We start from the raw sequence: 21,426 nt of genomic DNA on the forward strand, positions 1-21,426 counted from the left end.
CTGTTTCTATAGGTAATACAGGTATAGGTATTTGATACAATTATACTATTATATTATACTTAATACAAATGTATATTACATAACCTTTGCATGCAAATCAACATTCATTTTGAAGAAAGCAGTGATGTTGTGCTGATATCTGACTGACAGAATACTTTACAGATGAACTAGTATGGTGAATTTTACATTTTGTCATTTCACAGATTGAACAAAATCATTTATTGGGATTTGTTGCTGTGGCTATTGCGGTGCTGTGCTCAGGATTTGCTGGTATATGAAATTTGCAGTTTTCTCTTTTGTACCTGTATGATTGTGTGTTGATATTCTAGATTCTGGTGTATGATATCATAATATGATGTTACATCACATTAGTACTGACATTCAGATGATTGTTCTCTCTACTGGGAGAAAGTTTCAGTTATATAAACACTTTTAACACGTTTTTTTTAATTACTGACTTGTAAGTTTGCAGCCAGTGAAGTTTGAAGTCTTGTCTTGGGTTTACCATTAGCGAGATGCCGTGTCACAAAACCTGGATCAGGATACTAATTTTGCCGTCTGCAGTGGTAGCTTAAAATTGCACTTTCTGACCATCACTACTGCTGCCAGTTGTCCACTTTTTGTGTACAGGAGTTGCTTTGTGCTGTCACTATTTTATACGTGTGAGGTGTGTATATTGAACTGTATATGCATGATTTTCAGTGTACAATAAATAAATCTTTGCTCCAGGTTAAAAAAAATAACATTCATGATAGAAGGGAGTTTTGTCTATAATAAAAACTGATCTGCTACCATTTTCTTTTACAAGAATTTGTATAAAAACCATTAAGAAGATGGATGAGTTAAATAAGCTGCACTGCTTGCCACCTTCCTGTTATATTATATATATATATATATATATATATATATAACACACATATCTCTTCAGCTGCTTATAATTTATGGTGCTGGAATATTTCTGCTGGTTAAATTCATGGCAAGAATTCTGCACCTTAGACTTCATGATGCTTGGTTGTTATAATCTGTGATTTCAGTGTAACAGAAGTGCTAACATACAAGTTCATCTTGACCTCTTCTTCCTGTTCCACATTTACCTTCTGGCAAAGCTGTGACCTCCCGCATTGTCTGCAGTCTAGCTGCTAAAATTCAGTTCCAGTCTGCTTGTGCCGTAACATGCAATAAATGAAATGGTAACTTGTTCCTGCAGTATATATATGGCCCATTGTAGTGAACACTAGGTTTTTACCAGCAGGCCTTTAGATAGAATGGGGGGCTATAACCATCATATGAAATAAGTATAGGGGGAGGGTTGGGATCAGCCAAATACATGGAAGAGAATAGAGGGTGCTGAACAAAGCTGCACTTGTGTTTTTAATGTCCATTAGGAAATGTTGAGAATATAACTAGTGTAGATGACTGATGATTTTATCCTTCTGCTAACCTGTTTTCTTCTTTCAGGAGTGTATTTTGAGAAGGTGCTGAAAAGTTCAGACACTTCTCTATGGGTGAGGAACATCCAGATGTACATCTCTGGCATCATAGTGACACTAGCTGGTGTCTTTCTTTCTGAAAGAGAAGGCATTATGGAAAAGGGCTTTTTCTATGGCTACAATTTTCTTGTCTGCTTTGTTATTTGTAAGTATTACCTCATACAGTAGCCATACATTTGTTTAGTCCTGCCTGCAGGAGTACAGTTTTTGATATTACAATTTAGAAAACGACCCAGCAAACATTAACATCTTTGTTATATATATATAACAAACACAATAAATAATATTTTGTACCAGACCCTAATAGACACAGTCAGCTGCAGCATGAGGCCCGTTTGATGGGATTTCTGGTTGTTATTTGTTTGTATTCCTAAAGACCTAATAAATTGGTATTGTTAAATGATGAATTGGACCTGAGAACTTTAATTTCTCCTTATACTATGATATAATAAAAATTCACATTTGGTAATTGTTTTCTTTATGTTCTTCTCACAGTTCTGGCTAGTGTTGGTGGCCTTTATACTTCAGTTGTTGTAAAATACACCGATAACATTATGAAAGGCTTCTCTGCAGCTGCAGCCATTCTCATATCAACCGTTGCATCAGTGGTGTTATTTGGCTTACAGATAAGTATGTATTTTGAAAACTGTAATTTCTTTAAGAAACTCATTTAAATTATTTTCCTTCCTTCATTGATTTGTTGTATTGTCCTGAGCAAACAGTAAACTGAATGTAGTGCAATTGGCAGGGGCTTCCCTGCAGTTGGTGGACCATTTGTATTTAATAATTTTACCATAAAATCTTGGTCCTAAATAGCTATGATTATAGCCAAATGGTTTCATAAGCATTTCTGCACTACTGTGCATCACTCAAGTGCAGGAATGCAGTTACAGTCCGTATTTTTTCCTTTAGTTAAGGTGTAGGTAAACCATAAGAAAAAAGTGATCCTATTTAGTCCAGGTTGATCTAGCAAGAAATCTTTTCTGGTGCTTATCAAACGCAATGCTATCGGTTATCACTACAGAACCAATTCCAATTATTTATATTCTAGTTCTTCAAGCCTGACAGGTTTATTCCTTTTTGAACAGGGTTATAATTACCATTGATAATCTGAACTTGACTAACTACTCAATAATGCTCATACATATATATTATGAATACTTTCAATACCTGAATATTTAAACCTGTAACCTGTTTGTAGTCATAGTTTCTTTGATAAACGGTCTTCTCCTCTTTCCTACTATTCTGATATAAATATTGCCAAGGTCCACCCTCACTAAATATTTTTTCTTTCTACAGCATTAACATTTGCAATTGGTGCCCTGCTTGTGTGTGTGTCTATATATACCTATGGATTACCTAGAAAAGATACAACCAAGATTGAAATACAAGGCCCCAGCAGTAACACCAGTGAAAAACTAATACACGTGTAATTTATATAAAAGGACTTTGAAAACCATGTAATATATATATATATTTCTATTGATGCTTCAGTTCAAAAAGTGGATACTGCACATCTGCCAGCGAATGTAAATTATACAGTGCCATTCTAAGCAAAGGTCAGTCAGTAGTTTCCCATACTGCATTGTGATTATGTATATAGTATATTATGATGATCAGACTTTACATTCCAGCATTGAAGTGGAATGGATTTTCTAGATGTCTGTTTACAGATACTGCTCATGAGACTCACCCTTGTCTGAAGACAGTTCATGGTATCATTCTTTCCAGTATTTAGCAGTGATTCAGATATACCACCCTTGGAAAACACCACAGTAATTTATTTTGCACCTCTTTTAAAAACTTTTAAGTGTATTTGTTTTATATATTTGGCAACGATAAACATTTTTTTTTCTAAATAAAACATTTTACTAAAGCATTGAGTCAAACATTTTATTCAGATTGTGGATGGTTTTAGATGTTAAATATTCCCTACACTACAATCTTTGTAGTGATTTTTTTATAACTGGCTGCGAGTTAACCTATTTTTCACCATTAAATATGACATGACGACACATTACAATCATTAGTTGAGTTTATCATAAGTTTTGTGGCAATAAATGGCTACATTAAGTGAACACACGTCAAAACATTGCCTGAGACTAATGTTTGTGCTAGTCTCTGAAGCACATTTGACATGTGTATATCAGTTACCCAAAACTGTTCATCATTCTGCAAAAGCAGATCTATTACAGTCAAATGGGGATGACTGCTATGCATGAGCAGGGGTGCCACTTGTTCGTTTCCCTCTCCTCCGATGGTCATATTTCTATATGTTGTTGAACCACCATTCTATGGAGCTGAAGAGCAAGGTGTGTCCGAGGTTGTGTTCCCACCCTCTTGTCTCAGTTGGTACTGGTAAATTGTCAGCAAACAAGAAGCCTGTGCTTGTACTATGCACACTGCATATACATATTCTGGAGTGACAGACAGACTGGCAGAACAGAAAGTAAGGTATGAATAAAATGCTTAAAGGGGAACTAAACTTGTTGGCAGGTGGTGAGCATCAGCCATAATTAGAAAGTATGCACAGGAGTCACATTATCTCCCGGACTGGCTCTGGGGGCAGGGACGCCTAGCTCTAAGCTACACGGCATGCGCCATGTAGTTTACAGCTAAAACATGAAAGGCACCAGGAGCCAGGGAGTTAGTTGACAAAAGAAACATTGGATGTCTCTTATCAAATAGTGCTACCCTCCTGGCGTTAAGTGACATTAAAATTTGCAGGTAACACCATTATGGTTTCAGGACTGAGCATGGATACTCACATATCAAATAAGTCAAGATTCAGCAATCATTTTATTCAGTTTTATTAGAAATAATCACAATGCATGGCACTTAGGGTAGTTTGAATTACATTTTATCCACTGGAGTAATTCCTAAAAGTCTCATTCCACTGGCCAAAACTACTCGTATATTGTTAAAAAAGAGAAGCCGAGCCTGTAGAAGAAGAAAAAGAAATGACACTAATTGTGTGTAAATAGAAATAGTATAAAGTGGCAAAACAAATCGTGTACCCACTTCATTTTGAATTGTAGTCTTCGATAAAATGTGTTAGGTATTTGTTAAACTTTCATATTATTATTATTATTTGTATTCCCCTATCATCTGTAGGGCCTATGAAAAGCAACAATTGTATAATTGATTAGTAGCATAGGAAATAAAAGCTGTTTTCAGATTTTTAAACTTGTTGATGGGCTTCCGCCATAATCAGCAAGTATGCCCAGCATACCTTTGTGCAGTCACCCTCTTCTAAATGCTACCAGTAGTCCATCAAATCAGCCCAGTGTTCTCCCCAGCCCCTATAAGCCGAGCACACCATCTGGCTGTTTTTGGGTGGGTCACAATACAGGGGCTGCCACCAACCTACAATTTCTTCCCACCCGCTTAAAAAAAAATGTCTGGGTTCAACACTGCAGCTCATCATATACATTATGTTTAAATTTATATGAAAGCATCTAAAGTCCTACCACTGAGCAACTTTATACATGAAATTACTGGAAAGAAGAGTGACCATCCCCATGCAATACAATCCAATCCCCACAGGGCTTTATCCCTATGACTTTATTAGCTAACAAAATGTTTCAGTACTTACATGAGCTACATCTGGGCTGCTTCCTTTAACATGAATTGAGTGATGAGCCACATTAGCTAAATGGCTGAGAAAAAAAACACAAAACATCAGGGAAATGTAGCTGTTGTATGTGAAAAGTGAAACATAAAGCAACTGAATACATACATGTACAAGCCACAACTAACAAAGATTTCTAGAGAACTGCTGTCATTGCTGAACAATAAATGGAAAGGCTGAGACAGACTGCTGGGGGCAGAATGACTGAATGGAGCATAATAAAGTGTTCTTCAGCCGATCACAGTTCTTATTTTTCTACTCTTCTGTGCTTCAGTAGTAGTAGTAGTGTTAGTTATGTGTACCTGCTATACAAGTTTACCTTTTATTCAGGTTTAAGGCTAGCAGATTACATTTTAACAAACATAAAAGTAACAGAAAAAGCAGGACATGGAAGCACCTGCAATATTGTAAGATGTGTCATTCCTGGGCTGCTGGTGCCATCTTTGAAGAAATCTCATCCCTTTGCCGTTGTGACCAATGTGCATTACTTTATTTTATTACCACAGAGAAAGCTGTAAGCATGGATGCACCTGGAAAAAGCTTACCTGTGTTCAAAGGCTTAACCTTTGAGTAAGGTTTGTACATAAAGGAACAATGTAATAGCAACTTTTTCACAGATGTACAATGACAAACCTGCGGAATGTTTGCATGACTTCCAGTGCAAATGTCAACAGCCTCTGTTATCTTTATCCAAGTTTGAATGGTAATGAGAGATATCATTTTGTTACTAATTCAGCTTTACAAAGAGCTGGACGCAGACTGATTATTTATATCTACGGAAACCAATCACTTTAAATTTGGTTTTAAAACTGATCACCTTTAAATGTTGTTCTTCTGTGTAGTTGCAGTGACCCGTTAATAGGCACTGAGTGATAATAGACGTCACTGGAATTTCCAACATTGCTAGAATGTAGAAAGTTTCCTTATTCTGTATACTTCCACTGTAAAATATGCTGCTCTCCCACTCTAGTTACCGGGCGTACACTCATAAAGAAAATAGTGCAGGATGACTTGCTGTACATATAAACAGATGGTTTACAACAAGCCAGTATGGTTGCTTGCTGTATACTTACCTAAGGCCCATGAGGTAAGAAACTAAATATCTTGGCTGAAGCTCCTTTAGTGTCTTGTGAATTACTTCATCATACCTATAAATAAAAAATAAAAAAAACTTGCATTTAAAAAATCTCAAAAATTACATCCTTTGCAAAAAATAAAAATAATAAAACTGGTATAGAAGAACATTTATTCCATCCATTTCTGAAAAAGAAAAATAGGTCAATTGTGCCTCTTCAATTTTTTTAATGACAATCCACAGGACTGCTTGCAATACAAAACGGTAATACTGTTCTGCAAGGTTTTATACATCAGTCTTACAGATCACAAGAATGAAGAATAGTTACAATTTATTAATATTATTAATAAACACGATTTATATAGCACCAACATATTACTCAGCGCTGTACATTAAATAGGGGTATTGATCTCCCAGTGTTAAAATCACAACATGCAAATCTATCCAAACATTGGGAAAGAAATACCTGAGAAGGTGTCGCAGGGTGGAGGTTACAGAAGGGTCCTGTAAACAGTTTGCATCAAACTCTTCTTTCTCTCTTGTATCCCACAGATTTAGTAGGCTAGAAAAACACGGTAAGAGCATTGGATATCAAAATCACAAATAAAATGTACATAAATTACAGAGTATTTGTTGCTCATATTTCTTATACATTAATCTGTTAATTATCATTTGTATTTTACTTTTGGGGAAAAAGAAGTATTTGGTTTATAGGCATCAAATCACTTTCAGCTGGATAGTAAAACCTGTATGTGGAGGAGGCTATTAGGTGTATATTGTGTCTCTATACGCTCAACAACCATTATAAATAAAATAAAAATATTTTTTAGAGGAATAGATTCAACAAGGTGCTGGAAGCATTCCTTAAGGTTTTTGGTCTATTATGACGTTCTTGCATTTTTGCAGATTTGGGTATTAGTACCCATCAGAAAATGTGTACACTGCAGTCACAGGGATGGACATGGTCAAAAATAATATTATGGTAAGCCTTAGGAGACTGTTCTTATCCGACAGGAGAAGTACCCAATGTGGTCTCCTGCTGTTGTAGGCCATCTGCTTCAAGGTTCACCATGTGCATTCAGAGATGTGCATCTGCATACCTTAGTTGTAATAAGTGGATATTTGAGTTACTTTTGCCTTCCTATCAGGTTGAACCAGTCTGGCCATTCATCCCTGACCTTTTGCATCAACAAGGCATTTTCACCTACAGAAATGTCATTCATTGGATGTTTTCCCTCTTTTAGACCATGCTCTGAAAACAAAGTCAGGCATTAGAGATTATATGCTTTCTATGCTCTCTCACCTGTGCAGCCGTGCATGGGTGTACTGTAAAAAGACACCAGTGTCACCATAGCTCTGCAATGCTTGATCCCAGTAAAACCTATAATCATTCACAAGTGGTCCTTTTAAATCCTGCAATGTAAACACATCCATGTTGGCTTAAGAAGAGCTATGAAGAGCATTCAGCACTGGATAGAAAAAATATCAATGATTTAATGATTTCAAACTGCAGATGTCATCCATGAAATATTCAATTATCTTTGGTCACCCTCCACCAAAACTAAAAATAGGTCAAAATTCTGCTTAACAAGCAGCTATAAATAGGCTGCACACTAGATACTAAGAATAGACACAAAAGCTTTGTCTAACTTATTGGTGAAAATTATTGAATTTTACCTTCTGCATACTAAATACATTTTTGAAAGTTTAGCCAGTAGAGAAACTTTTTATTGGCTCAGTGTAATGATTCTGTTGAAATAAGTCATAAAAGTGCATTGTTTCACTTGTTAAAACAGGCCTTATGGCTAGCTCTAAAAAAATATCTAAAAAATCTGCCCTGTGTGTTATGCATTGAACATTTTATTTTCATGTGTAATGCAACAGAGAGTGCAGGTACTTTTGGGGCCTGCTCTGAGGTTTTGTGGGGGAGCTTTTTAGCCTTGTGCTTGGTCGCTTCCCCTTAGTGGGAGTCTCTTTTAGGACAGTGCTCTATCTAGTACCTTGTAGACTTCATCTACGCCAAGGGGATTGGGATCCACTTGGCTTCATCAGATGGGTGAAGTAAACCTAATCTGCTGTCTGGAGCATTAAACCCTGGAGAGATCAGGGAAGCTTCCTCTGAAGAGACTTAAAGCACCCTGGTTCACATTTGTTGCACTTTTTTGTTCACCTTTAATTCATCAATCAAATTTCATCAAGGCAATCTCTTTCTATTTAAATAATAAATGACCTTTAATGCAACAATGTATATTATATATAAAGATGCTAAACAAGTAACTTTGTAATTTAATGTTATTTAAAATTATTTGCCCAGGTAATTTAGCCATTGTAATCTAAAAACTTTTTTAAGATTAAGTCCAGTATGACAACCTGAAGGTGTTCTGTAAGCTCCCAGATATGTAATTTACTATTATGCTGTACTGTGTGGTTGGTTCACTGATTTCTCCTAAAGTATACAAGTCAAATTTTAGGCATCCTCGGCAACAAGAAATTCAAGGGTTAAGACACTGCAGTTTTTCTCATTACAGCACAGGAAGTGATTAAAATGAAACAGACATTACCATTCATCTTCAAAAGGACCTGGTGGACCAAACAGCCTTTTCATCAGAACAGAGAAAGGTAAGGCAACAAACTGGCCTACAATATATATATAATGAATTCTCTACCTGTACAATTAGAGCTGCAATCCCAACCTTTTCAGCTGTGTCAGATGGGTCTTCAGTTGTTTTACTTGCTGAAAAAAAAAAATTTAAAGAGCATAGGAATTTAAAGTTTACTCCTACTTAAAATTAAATTTAACAAATTTAACTGCCATACTTATTGCAGATTAGACACTGCAACAAGGAACACTTCTGCATTCTTTCATCATTATGACAGTCCATCCTTATGGTCATTTATTATGGTGTAAAAGGAAGAGGTATGTTCTTTTTCAATAGGATCCACTAATATCTGGATACTAGAGCAAGGTCACTTAATAGCTTATGATAAGTGTGGGAACTTGGAGGTTACTGCTCTGTGGTGGAATGGCCAATTACGTACAATTCCAGTTCACTTTATCACAAAATATGCAAATTAGTGTGTTTTTTAGGCATGCTACTGTCACCTTTACCATTAGAAAACCCACTACACATGTATTGTAAAGACTTTGGGGACTTACTCTTACTATTTGCCATATTTTGAAGCATTCTAGAACGGGCTTCATCTAAAACATCCTCCAGGAAGATCACATCTCCTTTTCTAGTATGCATTCCCTGTACACGTCCAAACTTAACATGTTGACAACTGAGAACAATTTGGACAAAAGCAATGTTACAAGGTGTAAAACATAACAGTTCATAAGTTTAACATTTTTGATGAGCTAACAATTTGACTACATATTTTTTTTTATTTAAGTAGTACCATCATCTTCCAACTTTAGATTATCTTCAAACGTTTTATGTGCCCATTAAATGGGCATTATATTGTGAGGTGCCAATCACAAAGTTTTAGAACTAAACTTAAAGTAACTGGTCCGCATCCTAAAATGGCACAAATAGGTTAGATACTAACACTTCTGATGAGATTCTTTAGACGCCTGAATAGTTACATAAGGTCTAAAAAGTAGGCTTCAAAGGAATTAAAACATATCACTGAAAAATTTAAAATATTATCACAATACACACATACAGTTATAAATATGGATGCAGCTGTTGTAAGCAGTATACTAGTGGGCTGTAAGATGCAACAGCATATTAGCATTAATACATGGATTTCTGTGCAACGTAAAGCTACCAATAGGTACAATATCAAAGCATAGAGAAAGGAGCAACTGGGTAATGTTATGCTTACTTGCCTACTTGTTCTTTCCCAAGGATCTCCAAAATTTTAAACAAATGTTCAAAATGTGTTTGTTGACTTTTGTCTGTCTTAAAAGAGAGAGGAAAAAAAAAGAAAAAATGAATTTTTGTTTGTATACTTTATACCTGTGCACAGGCCTTAAGTTTCCCTAAAGAGTATCTAAACCAAAAAAAAAAAAACAAAACAGGAATAACTACAGCTTATTAGTCCTTTGATGTAAAGGCATCAGCAGGTGGACTCTGAATTTCTTACATCAATAGTCACTTTTTGGACTTGCTTGCTGAAAATAGTTTAAAACATCTAAAGAATGGTATATTGCAATGGTTGTTGGTTCAGTTAGCTTTTAAGTGTGGATGACCAACTGAAGAGACTAATATTACATTATGGGCCTGCAAGTGGTAGGAAAATGTAATATGCACATGCCAGATGATTCTCATCCGATTATCGTTTCAGGGCTAGTATCGGACTAGAATCTAACATTTGTAAAGCGTTCGTCCGACGTCATTCACGGATCCATCCTGGCGGATTCATGAACGACCACAATACAAGTGAAGGGGAGAGAGTACAGCGAGGTGCCGCTCGCTCATTCACCCCCCCCTCCCCTCTCCCTAGAGAAAGTAAAAGATTAATGTCCAGTATACACAAAACATTAACAAAAAATAAAAATAAACAGGTAGGGTGTAAACAGGACAATAAGGAGGAGGGGGCACTAGAATGATGATTCATAAGGAGCTCACATAGTCAAATCAACCTGTAAATGGACATAATAGGCATCCCAAGATTCCCAGACCTGTTCAATTTAGCAACATTATTTCTGAGGAGAGCAGCGAGATATTCCATCAAATGGACCTCCTGGACACCAGCATGTAAGTCCTCTAAGGAGGGGGGCTGTGTGGATTTCCACTTGGCTGGGATTAAAGTACGGGCCGCTACCAAAATATGTGTGATAAGCTTAGATGTGGGTTTAGGGGGCCCGTGAGGGGCAATCCCAGTAGATGGTGAAGTGGGTCAAGGGAGAACCGCTGCTGGGTCACTTCTTTGAATAGCTTATTAACCCTGTCCCAATAGCTATAAAGACTGGGACAGAACCAAAAAATGTGCTCCAGTGTCCCACATCTCTAGCAAAGAGGATCTGCGGCTGGAAAGCCTGTGCTGCATACCTAGCGTGTGATACCACCGAAACAAAATTCTGTACAAGTTTTCTTTGTAAAGTGTGCATATGGAGCTTTTATTTGCCACCTCCCAGAGCTTGGACCACTCATCTTAGTCTACGGCACTGCAAAATGGCTTCCCAGGTGCCCATATAGGCAAATTTGCCAGAAACACATGGAGGAGGTGATAAATGGAGGAAATATGACCCTTGGCATAAGGACCGGTGGCACTAATTCTTTCAAAAAGGGGGAGTATAGTAAATTTGGGCGACTGTTGAAGGGAAAGGACATAATGCCTTATCTGCAAGTATGCAAAAAGGGAGGTTTGTGGGAGGTCAAATTTATCTTTTAATTCCTTAAAGGAGAGTAGTCTTTTCCCCACCGGGTGTAAAATATGCCTAATATGAAAGCCCCCTTTCCCTCCACGGAAGCCACATATTTCTAGTTAATCAATCAGGTAGCGAAGGGGGGTGTATATTGGATGTAAATATGGAGGCTTGGGAGGAGAGTCCATACTTAGTCGTATATGCTCTCCATATATTCCTCACAAACATCATCAGGAACACCAGGAAAGCAGGTCTCTATCTGTTAATAACATGGAGAAGCTCCATAACATCACATTAGGGTGAAGTGGGGCAATCCAAGCTTCCTTCTAATTCTTGGCTTACACTGGGAGAGGATAACATAGTCCATGAGCGGAAGTAGCGAAGGTGAGTTGCTACATAATAGTGGGGGGGAAATTAATAGCGTACCGTTGGTTTTATGAAGCTGTGATCTTAGTTCCCAAGTAACTTAGGGAACGTTCCCGCCACATGAAGGAATAACTATCCTGTAATGCTGAGAAATGCAAGGGTGGTATATGTAGAGGCACAAATTGACCTTATAACCCGAAACAATGCTAAAAGTGTTTAGTTCGGTCCACAAATTCGGGAGAGTAGTAAGGGGCTGTGTAAAAGTGAGAAGGACATCATGTGTAGTAACATTTCTAAATGCTCAAATATAAAATTGTCATAAATTAGAAAAAAATGTAAGTGCATACCACATATATCATTTCATTAAAAGCATATCTCTCCATGCGATCAATTGCAGCTGCTAGGTCCCTATAATGCAAAAAATTAAAAGAAACAAGAAAATGCTTAAAACATGTAAAAGAAGAGGGATGAACAATCTTTCTGTAAGTTAAATGCATTTCTAGATGTCATTCTACAACTGCAACAAATTAAAAGAGGGTGCAAAGGTTTTGACATTTTGAAATGCCAATAATAGGGAGGGGCAGCATGAGGGGCCATTTTGGTGTGGCGCAGTGCAGGGAGCCTGCTGGTAGGAGGTAACAGCAGAAAACAGAGATGAACTCTTAAACTTCTCCTTCTACTACATAGTCACAGACAACAGGAGTGTAAATCTCAGGAAACGATAGACGGAATAAAAGTTTTTTTTATAGGTATAACAGCTCCTTGGTTATTAAGCAGTTTGTGTGAAGGATTAAGGCGTGGGCAGGAAAAGCAAGATGACAAAAAACAAAGTGCAAGTTTAACATGTGGTTGCTTTCTCTGCAGTCTTTACTTATGCCATTTTTATGGGGTTTATTTATTATGACTTGTAACCACATAGTACTTTACAATTCAAAGTTCAGCATTTTAAATAAAGAACTGATGACCCTGATGATCGCACCTTGTAATATACAAAGAAGTCCCATCACTACGCATCACAACAGAGTAAGCGGAAAGATCCCCTTGCTCTGAAAGATCCACCACTCCTTTGCCGTCACTGTCAAAAAAATAAAAATAAATAAATAACATAAGATCTATTTATGCATTACCGAAATCTGCTGATAGACAAGCACTGAGAATAATACATGCACTAGGACAGGAGAAGTATCCCTAAGTAATATCTAAGCAGGGCTAAGAATAATAACATTAAAATATCTGAGGTAGGACATAAACAGACCAAACCACTATAAGATATGGAGTAGGACAGAGAACTAATCTACTGTAATATCTGCAGTAAGCCCGAGAACCCAACCATTGTAACATGCAGGACAGAGAACTTTTGCTGCTGTAAATACTAAGAACTGCAAGAAATGCACTGTATTGGCTACAGTTAAAAGGAACATGGCACAACAGCTTACCCAGTTGTCTTTAAAATTCCTTTGTTTTTAAGCAACTTCAGGACATCATTTGCCTTTTCTTTGTAAAAGGACTCACCAGAATATTCATCAAACTGCACACCAAGACGCTAAAAATAGGCAGGAAAATATATGCATTATAAAGCGGCATTTAAAATATAACCACAGTATTATTTGTTATGACTAATCAAAAATCTAATTTTAGGTGCAAGGATCTAAAAGTAGAATTTGGCAAAAAGTATTCTTTTTTGACATTTTTTGAAAGTTAAAAAAAGACATTATAGTATATGTATTGAAGGACAATGGGAATGCTTTATCTAGATACTTTGGTTACAGTTACAAGCCTGCTCTCAGATTTAGGCCCTGTTAATGCATTTGTAAAAGTGAAACTTACATTATAGACTTTGGCATATTCCTCAATGCTCAGATCTCTGAAGTGTGTCCACAGGGAAAGAGCCTGCGGATTTCCATTCTCAAGTCGAAGCATAAAATCCTGGGCAGACTGCTTCATATCTTCATCTTTTTCTGATGCGGCACTGACTTTCACATACACCTAGGTAGGTATGAAATAACCATATCAATAATTATTGAAATTATCTTTTATTCATTTTGTTCTCTGGTACCAAAATGCAAACATCCGTTATTTCAGCTAGTTACAAGGTGGCTTAAGGGAAAGCAAATACTTGCTGTTCTCCCAAGCCACATGAATGCATGTATCTTAAATTTGATGATTAGCTAATCATACCAGTAAAAAGATCATTTATATTTCAGAAGTAGCAAATTCAAATATTCTCAAGTGGAATTAGCATGCGGTTCTGTTGCTGATTAATGCCTTTACTTCCTCAGGACCAAAGACTGCTTTCATCTGATCCTTGTATATTGGAAGAATTATGCATCAAGTATGTTCAGTAGTAATAAGGAGAATTGAAGACTTGAACACATGATTATATATCCATCCTCTTAAAGAAATATAATGATGGCAATTAGGATTTAAAGCTGAACCTTAGACATACAGCTAAATACACTAATATATATTATTTGTGATAGTTGGGGGAAGTGGGATCAATGCATCACACAGCTGTACAGTCCAAGCAACGTTGTTTATTGAACACAGAAATAGGCAGTAAATGAGAACATAAGAGCAGCAAAACAAAGTCCAACCTGGCTCAATTTACTAACATTAACAGTGCTAAACGTGGGGTGGCTTCCACTCTAACTAAAAACTCTTTTGTCTGGTAAGCACATTCAAGTACTCACTTTCATTCAGCTTCTCAGGCCTCTTACACCTGGCTTCAGGGTCCAACTCTTTTCCCAGTCTGCACTAGAATTTCCTTTTTATTTGGATTTGGCAGGTGCTGCACAGTCATCTCCAAATCCTGACCTGGGAAAGGGATATATAGTATTTGGGCCACCCATTCCATCCAATGCACTCTGGACATGGATCCCAAATAAAGTGCCACAAACCTACAGCACCACGAACATTAGCAGTCTTATCCAGGCCCTTCCTCTCCCAAGTGAGATAGAGGAGTTTGCCGCCAAATTTTTGGCCTGGCATACCTTACAACACAAGTACCAGTTCGCATATAAGCACTGCAACCGACTGGCTCCTTTTGATCTTTCTTTCAATCCTAATCTGAGTTTACCTATAAGAGACTCATCCATCTTCCCACCACTCCTCCTCTGCTGCATCTCTTTGTAGTTCTCATCATTGGTTTCCATTTCATCTGAGAATCAAATTCAAGCTCCTGTGCTTTGCCTTCAAATCCCTCCATTGTTCTTGTCCCACTTACCTTTCTGACCTGGTAAAAAAATACACTCCCTAGCCGCTCTCTCCGCTCCTCCAATGACCTACTACTGACTTCCTCACATGCACGACTGCAAGACTTTTTTGCAGCGCTGCCCCGGCTCTCTGGAATGGTCTTCCTCATCCTATTCGGCTTCCTCCTACGTTCTGCTCATTTAAAAGAGCACTCAAAACCCATTTTTTCAAACTTGCCTACCCATCTTTTTCTGTTTCCTAAAACCTTTTCTCCCTACCTCCCCCTCCTATTGTGTGAGACTTTCCCCACCTCCTAGATTGTAAGCTCCTCTGGGCAGGATCATCTCCTCCTGTGTCACTGTCTGTCATTTGCTACCCCTATTTAATGTACATCACTGTGTAATATGTTGGTGCTATATAAATCCTGTTTATTAATAAATAATAATAATGAGAGAGATTGCAAGAGGCAAATACCAAGTCAAATACAGGCACTTACACTGCTTGCATTGAAATAAGTTTAATGATGTAATTATCATGATGGCTGCAGTTAATAATTATATTTTATATATGCCTGGATTTCAGCTTTAATTTCTTATCTGAGGAACATTTTCATTGTTAAGACTGCCTCACCACATTTCTAATTAAAGGATTCATACAAACCACTGCAGTGTGCACCAAATGCTTGCAGCCTTGAGCTTACTAAAAGGTCATAAAACTTGTTTTGTTTATTAGTCTCTGAAGAATCCGATGGAAAAAGCTATGCCAAGACTCGGCTTAGAGAAGAGTATAGTAGTTGTAGTACACAAAGGTCAAAAAATGGTAGCTTTCTTCGGAGACCTATAAGAGAATTGTCTGACCTTATAACAGACTGTTCTCTTTTAGTTTCCAGCATGATTAAACAATAATCTGATTTTTATGAGCCACCCAGAGTCACAAATGGCTGGCAGAAACTGACACTGAGGCAGACACAGAGATCTAAAGAACAATAATCATCATCTAACTGCCCTCTGGTGTATATGGACAACTTAGAACTAGATTTGTTTTTCAATAAATGCGACTTACCTCAAAGAGGTGTTGTAAAGGATTAGCTTTAAGTTTCTCTTCACATCCATACTTGCTGAATCCAGCACCCACTAAGCCTACATAAATACACAGAGATTTGTTTTACATTTTGGAAGACTGTTATATATTCCATTTACTTGTTTGCAATCTAAATAATCTAAACTTCTATATCCTATAGGTGCTTAAGGCACAATAACCAGAATGTAAGTACCTGTTGTTCATACCAGTAATAGCACCATTGGTAAAGATGAATAAGAATATTACACAGGTTGCCTGTTATCTGTAAGACAGTATTGGCTCCAAAAGGTGGGCTTTACATTTTTCTTAGTTAAACTTGGAAAAAAGCACAAATCTAATGCACTTGAATAGGCCATGTTTAATAAAACTAAAAAAACTAAACAGAAACAAAAACTTCACAAGGGTAAAATATTTGTCTGCAATAACAAATTAGGTTTCCAGTGTTGCTCTTGGGTGGGGGGTTTCCTTTTCCTTAGTTCCTGCTTTAGGCTTCTATATGTAGTTCTACGTAGTTCTTCTATATGTTTTTATTTTCAGTTTGTTTTTTTTATATCTAAATGTAAAACTGTATGCAAGTTGCAGCTATGTATTTCAATGTAAAGCTATGTATTTCAATCTAAAGATCTAGCCATTTGCTTGTGTTTTATATGTTGATGGTGGGATCCAAAAAAATCCCTAGCTTCTACACATGTGGGCAACAGCAAATCTAGCCTAGTGAAGAGTATTCTTTAAAAAGAAAGCCCTTCTAATAAGAGTTATTAGTTCTGCAAAACTGCTAACAAAACTTCAGTAATCTATACACAGTATAGGGCAATACATGGACTCATAAAGGATCAGTGAATCCTATTTTGATGACAGTTTTGATTTATTGTGTACATGTGATCAAAATCTAAATATAAAGCCTTGTAAACAGTAAATGTGGGTTGTCATACATCATGCCCTGCACAACAGCCAATAGCTCCTGAAATTTATGCTCAAAGTACTACGCAATTTACTGTACTCTGGCATTGCAACTCTCGCCTTATGCAACCTGCTATAGGACCATCACTGTGATGAGGGGTCCCACTAATAGTACTGCAAATACTGTGAACGGGGGCAGGACTAGAGCCAACAACCTGCTGGCTGTAGGGTTGAAGCATCAAAGTTTTAAACCGGAGGTACCAGCTATATATTATAAGACATTAAACAGCACTACAACTTTACTTGTAGTTTACGTTTACCTTTAGTTTTTATCCTGTGCTCTAAAGAACTGAAGCACTCGATAGGCAGGGTTCTCCCCAGGCCCTTTTAGCTGGGTGCACCACCCGGCACTTTTCAGCACCCACCCAGCTGTTTTTTGGGTGGTTACTAAAGAGTTTGGTCACAATACAGGGGCTGCCACCCACCTACAATTTCTTCCCACCCGGCTTAAAAAACTTTCTGGGTTGAGCACTGGATAGGGTTCATCAAACAGTGAATGTGACATTCTCCGGTGGAGAATCTTTCAGGTTCATGTGTTTCAATAACAGGAATTGATTCTCCACCAGGGAACTTTTTATGATTATCAGATTCACTGCTTTAAAAATAGTCATATGAGTTAAAGTGATATGAAATAAAGACACAATCGAGCTCCAGATTGCCTAATGGCTTCCATTTTAAAAGAAATACAAGAAGACTGATACTAGAAGCTGGAAATACAATAGATAGGAGTGAACAGAACAAACACGAGAAGGCAGCCCCTCTGAGTCACTACATATAACCATCTAAAATATTTTCAAACTAAAAGGGAAAGTTACTTTGAAAGATACTTTACAATTCACTTTAAATATTAGGTCCTATATATAACAAAATATGCACACTCTATACTAGCTGCTTCAAAAATGCTCAGAGCACTCACCAAACTGAAAGCCCCAGTCACCCAGGTAATTCATTCTTATAACTTTAAACCCCAATGCCTCCTTCAAATTTGCAATAAAATTTCCTGTAAAAAATGTAATCAGGTTTAGACATTGGTAGGAAAATCATCTGACAGACGATTTCAAATGACAGATATGTTACTAAAGTACTATCAATCAATACTCTTTGATAGAAAAAAACAAAAAGTGTCTCTCACCAATTATTGTGGAACGCAAGTGTCCAACATGAAATTTTTTGGCAATATTGGGTGAACTGCAAAGCAATCAAAAGACAACTTACTGTAATGAGTGTCACAATACATATAGTATTCAATGTGTCTTTATGCAAATTATCAGTGTTACTATGGCCCACAATTTTTTGATAATTTTACAGCTTAACTTTTTTGTTTTGTCCAGAGAAGGAGAGAGGGGGGCTAGGACTCCTGTCAAGTTTTTGTTGTCTAACTTACCTACCCAGTACATTTACATCTAAAAATTCTGACTATCCTATATAATCGTTTCGATTCATGACGCATTAAGCATTGAAGCCAGGATCAAAAACATGGTCCTGCTTTATTAAAGCTCTCTAAGTCTGGAGAGGATACAGAGGAATGGACCTGGTCCAGGATTCAAAACATCTGTTAGCAAGTAACACATTACTTTGAAGAAATCCATTTCATGTTTTCTGGATCACCCAGCTTCACTGATAAAAGTGTATCCCCCCCAGATTTGGAGAGCTTTACTAAATCAGGCCCAATGGATAAAAAGTCTTCACTTGCAAGCTCCCATTTATCTTTTCTCACAAGCTCACCTCAAGTGGTCAGGTGGTTTATTATAGGAAGAATGGTCAGCCTTTATAATATCCACTTCTTATGCTTCTATTTATGTCAGAAGAAAATCTAACATCAACATATAACTGAAAAATCACAAACACTTTATGTGACACTTTACCTTTTTTATATTTCAAAACTAATTATTTGGCCTGTTTTTAACATTGTTAATGAGCAACTGTAGAACAAAATAAATGTTTCCAGAGAGATTTAAAAATTAAATGCATAGGAATGTCATACTCACTGCTTTATAAATACACCCCAAATGTATTAGACCAATAGAGACTAAGCATATCTATTTTACATACCTGTATTCTACAACAGTGAGCCCCTTAGGGGTGTTGGACAAAAGCTCAGAGTTTATACCATATAAGGAACCATCTTGGGTAATTTTTTTCAAAACCGTCTGAAAAAAATTATAAAAATTTACTAATATTATAAAGTTGTAAGGTGTCTATTTATTTTAAACCTTGAAAAACATATTATGCTTCTATAAATACAGTACAGTGTGGAATCCACTAAACCTTGATTCATTTTATAGAGGTTTCCTTGAATATGTAAAAGACAAAGGGCTCCATTTATAAATGATTTCCCCTGAAATTCGCTGACATGATTGGATTCCTTTAGGCGTAATCTTTCAATTCCTATTAACAATAATGACTCGTTCTGCCATCTAGCGGCCAATCTCAAAAATGCACAGGTGTCACAATAGAAAATGGCATTATGTCTTCTACAATAACACATGCTTATCTGGCTGCTTGTAATCCTTTGCATGTTCAGCTCAATGCAGGATGCCAACGTATGCCAGGTATCCTGTCATTCGCTGAGGCTTCTGGGACCGAAACTCCTGTGTGCCTGGACAATGATCCGACACCCAGAATAGGAGTAGATGGCGGTGCCTGCGACAGAGCCAGGACAGGCAAGTTTAAATTTATTGCAATCAGGCATAAATGTTTGTTTTATTACACTGCCTGGCCTGTCCCTTCCACAAGGACCTGCTTGGGTTGCAATGTTTTTTTTTTTTACATTTGTTCTGCTTTAATCATATCAACAAATGAATATGTAGAAATAACATTTGTAACCCTGTAAGTATCAGGTATGTGTCCATGTAGTAGGTTTAGTTTGTCAAAGAAATGTTTGGCATCTTTTAGGATGTTATCTGATATATTCATGATTTTGCAGAACACAAACCAGGAGACTATAGCGATAGGCTAAAATTGGCAGGGGATAGTCTATTTGGAGAAAAGAGGCAGAGGGAAACATTTGTAAGGGGGTTAGAGGAAGGGAAAAGGTGGTATTTTACCACAATAAATATTAACTTCTCTACTTTAAACCCATTTAGGAAACGTACCTTTGTTAATAAATCTCTATTGATTTTGAAGGTCACACAACCTCGACCAGTGCCTATTTCACTTATAACAGAGTTGGTAGCCAGCTGAAATTCATAGAATTGACGTGTTAGTGACAAAAACAATGTGTTAGCAGCTTCTTTAAATTCAGCCAAAAACAAACATTTCCATGGAAGAATCCAATGTTGTAAAGCCTCTGGGTAAGTAAAATACCATAAAATAAATACATTGCAGTTATTCGGCTTGGAGTGAAGTGTTCAGTTCCCAAAAATGCACCAAACAGATATAAATGTGGCCCTTAATGTCAGAGGAACGTGCAAATACAAAACATTCACGGCATCCTTTCAGAAGTTCCAAGACATCCAAATGCATTCTAATGACAACTTGACTCCTTGACAACTGCTATGTCAAGTCACAAACACAGATCTACTGTATGGCAAAAAGGGCACTCAAACCTCCAGACATTTCTCAAATGTTTTTTTCTGATGATTTGAATACTTGGTGAATTTTTTTTTACTGAATAAGAATATTTATACAAATATAATGGCAATACCTTCGATGCAAGCTTTTGCGCATTCTCCTTGTGACATGCTGTATCAATGTTGCCTTCTGGCATAGAATTGACATAAAGCTGAAAATCAGGGGATTCTCTATAAACAAAGTAAAAAACAAAAACAAAACATTTCAGGAATTATTTTGCTTGGGTATTGTAATGTTAATGTTACATAATACTATAATTTCATATTAGATACACAGTCTTTTGTCTCCTGCAGATCTACAAGAACTGCTGGAATCTTCACCATCTGACACTTGCGGATATGTTGGATTTTCCCAACTCTCTAATTTCACCCACCAGCTTTATGTCACTAGGGTATACCTACATGGACACAACAATGTTGTAATGGCCTGGAGTGCAGCACCCAGCCACAGAGATCTGACATACCTATAACCTTTTTTTTATGGAAACAGACTTTCTTTGGACTTAGATACATTCAAAATCAGGGAACAAATGGTTTAAAATAATTGAATAGGAACAAGCCATTTGCAATGTGTTAATTATTAAGTAAATTATCATGAGAAGCAAATTAAAATTAGCTGTGTTTTACAGAGTACCTAAAGGGGTAGGATCTAATAAAAGATAAGCTAGGTAAGGGGAAATAAACATAATAATGTCTTACTTTTTCCTATGAACTGGAACTGCATGAATACGTGGAACTATTTTTTC

At 36.9% G+C, this 21,426-nt stretch overlaps 2 protein-coding genes across 2 annotated transcripts in view; one reads left to right on the forward strand and one right to left on the reverse strand.

Moving 5' to 3' along the window:
• Positions 1-3,369, forward strand: part of SLC35A1 (solute carrier family 35 member A1) — a 9,452-nt gene extending 6,083 nt beyond the window's left edge. Inside the window, exons 5-8 of the mRNA XM_072408619.1 lie at positions 204-270; positions 1,459-1,635; positions 1,986-2,120; positions 2,790-3,369. Coding sequence (XP_072264720.1) covers positions 204-270; positions 1,459-1,635; positions 1,986-2,120; positions 2,790-2,923 — 513 coding nt within the window. The 3' untranslated portion in view covers positions 2,924-3,369. The remainder of the gene's footprint in view (positions 1-203; positions 271-1,458; positions 1,636-1,985; positions 2,121-2,789) is intronic.
• Positions 3,370-4,284: 915 nt separating this feature from the next.
• The window catches only part of RARS2 (arginyl-tRNA synthetase 2, mitochondrial), a gene marked incomplete in the record, with an annotated part of 18,389 nt that continues 1,247 nt past the window's right edge, over positions 4,285-21,426 (reverse strand). The window contains 19 exon segments of the mRNA XM_072408620.1: positions 4,285-4,430; positions 5,086-5,149; positions 6,195-6,269; positions 6,663-6,758; positions 7,500-7,609; positions 8,863-8,930; positions 9,354-9,478; positions 10,025-10,101; positions 12,224-12,284; positions 12,856-12,951; positions 13,313-13,419; positions 13,704-13,862; positions 16,131-16,207; positions 18,025-18,108; positions 18,241-18,296; positions 19,161-19,258; positions 20,204-20,287; positions 20,755-20,851; positions 21,380-21,426. Coding sequence (XP_072264721.1) covers positions 4,344-4,430; positions 5,086-5,149; positions 6,195-6,269; positions 6,663-6,758; positions 7,500-7,609; positions 8,863-8,930; positions 9,354-9,478; positions 10,025-10,101; positions 12,224-12,284; positions 12,856-12,951; positions 13,313-13,419; positions 13,704-13,862; positions 16,131-16,207; positions 18,025-18,108; positions 18,241-18,296; positions 19,161-19,258; positions 20,204-20,287; positions 20,755-20,851; positions 21,380-21,426 — 1,668 coding nt within the window.

This window comes from Pyxicephalus adspersus, chromosome 4 (assembly GCF_032062135.1).
Source record: "Pyxicephalus adspersus chromosome 4, UCB_Pads_2.0, whole genome shotgun sequence".
In the NCBI taxonomy this organism is placed as follows: Eukaryota; Metazoa; Chordata; class Amphibia; order Anura; family Pyxicephalidae; genus Pyxicephalus; species Pyxicephalus adspersus.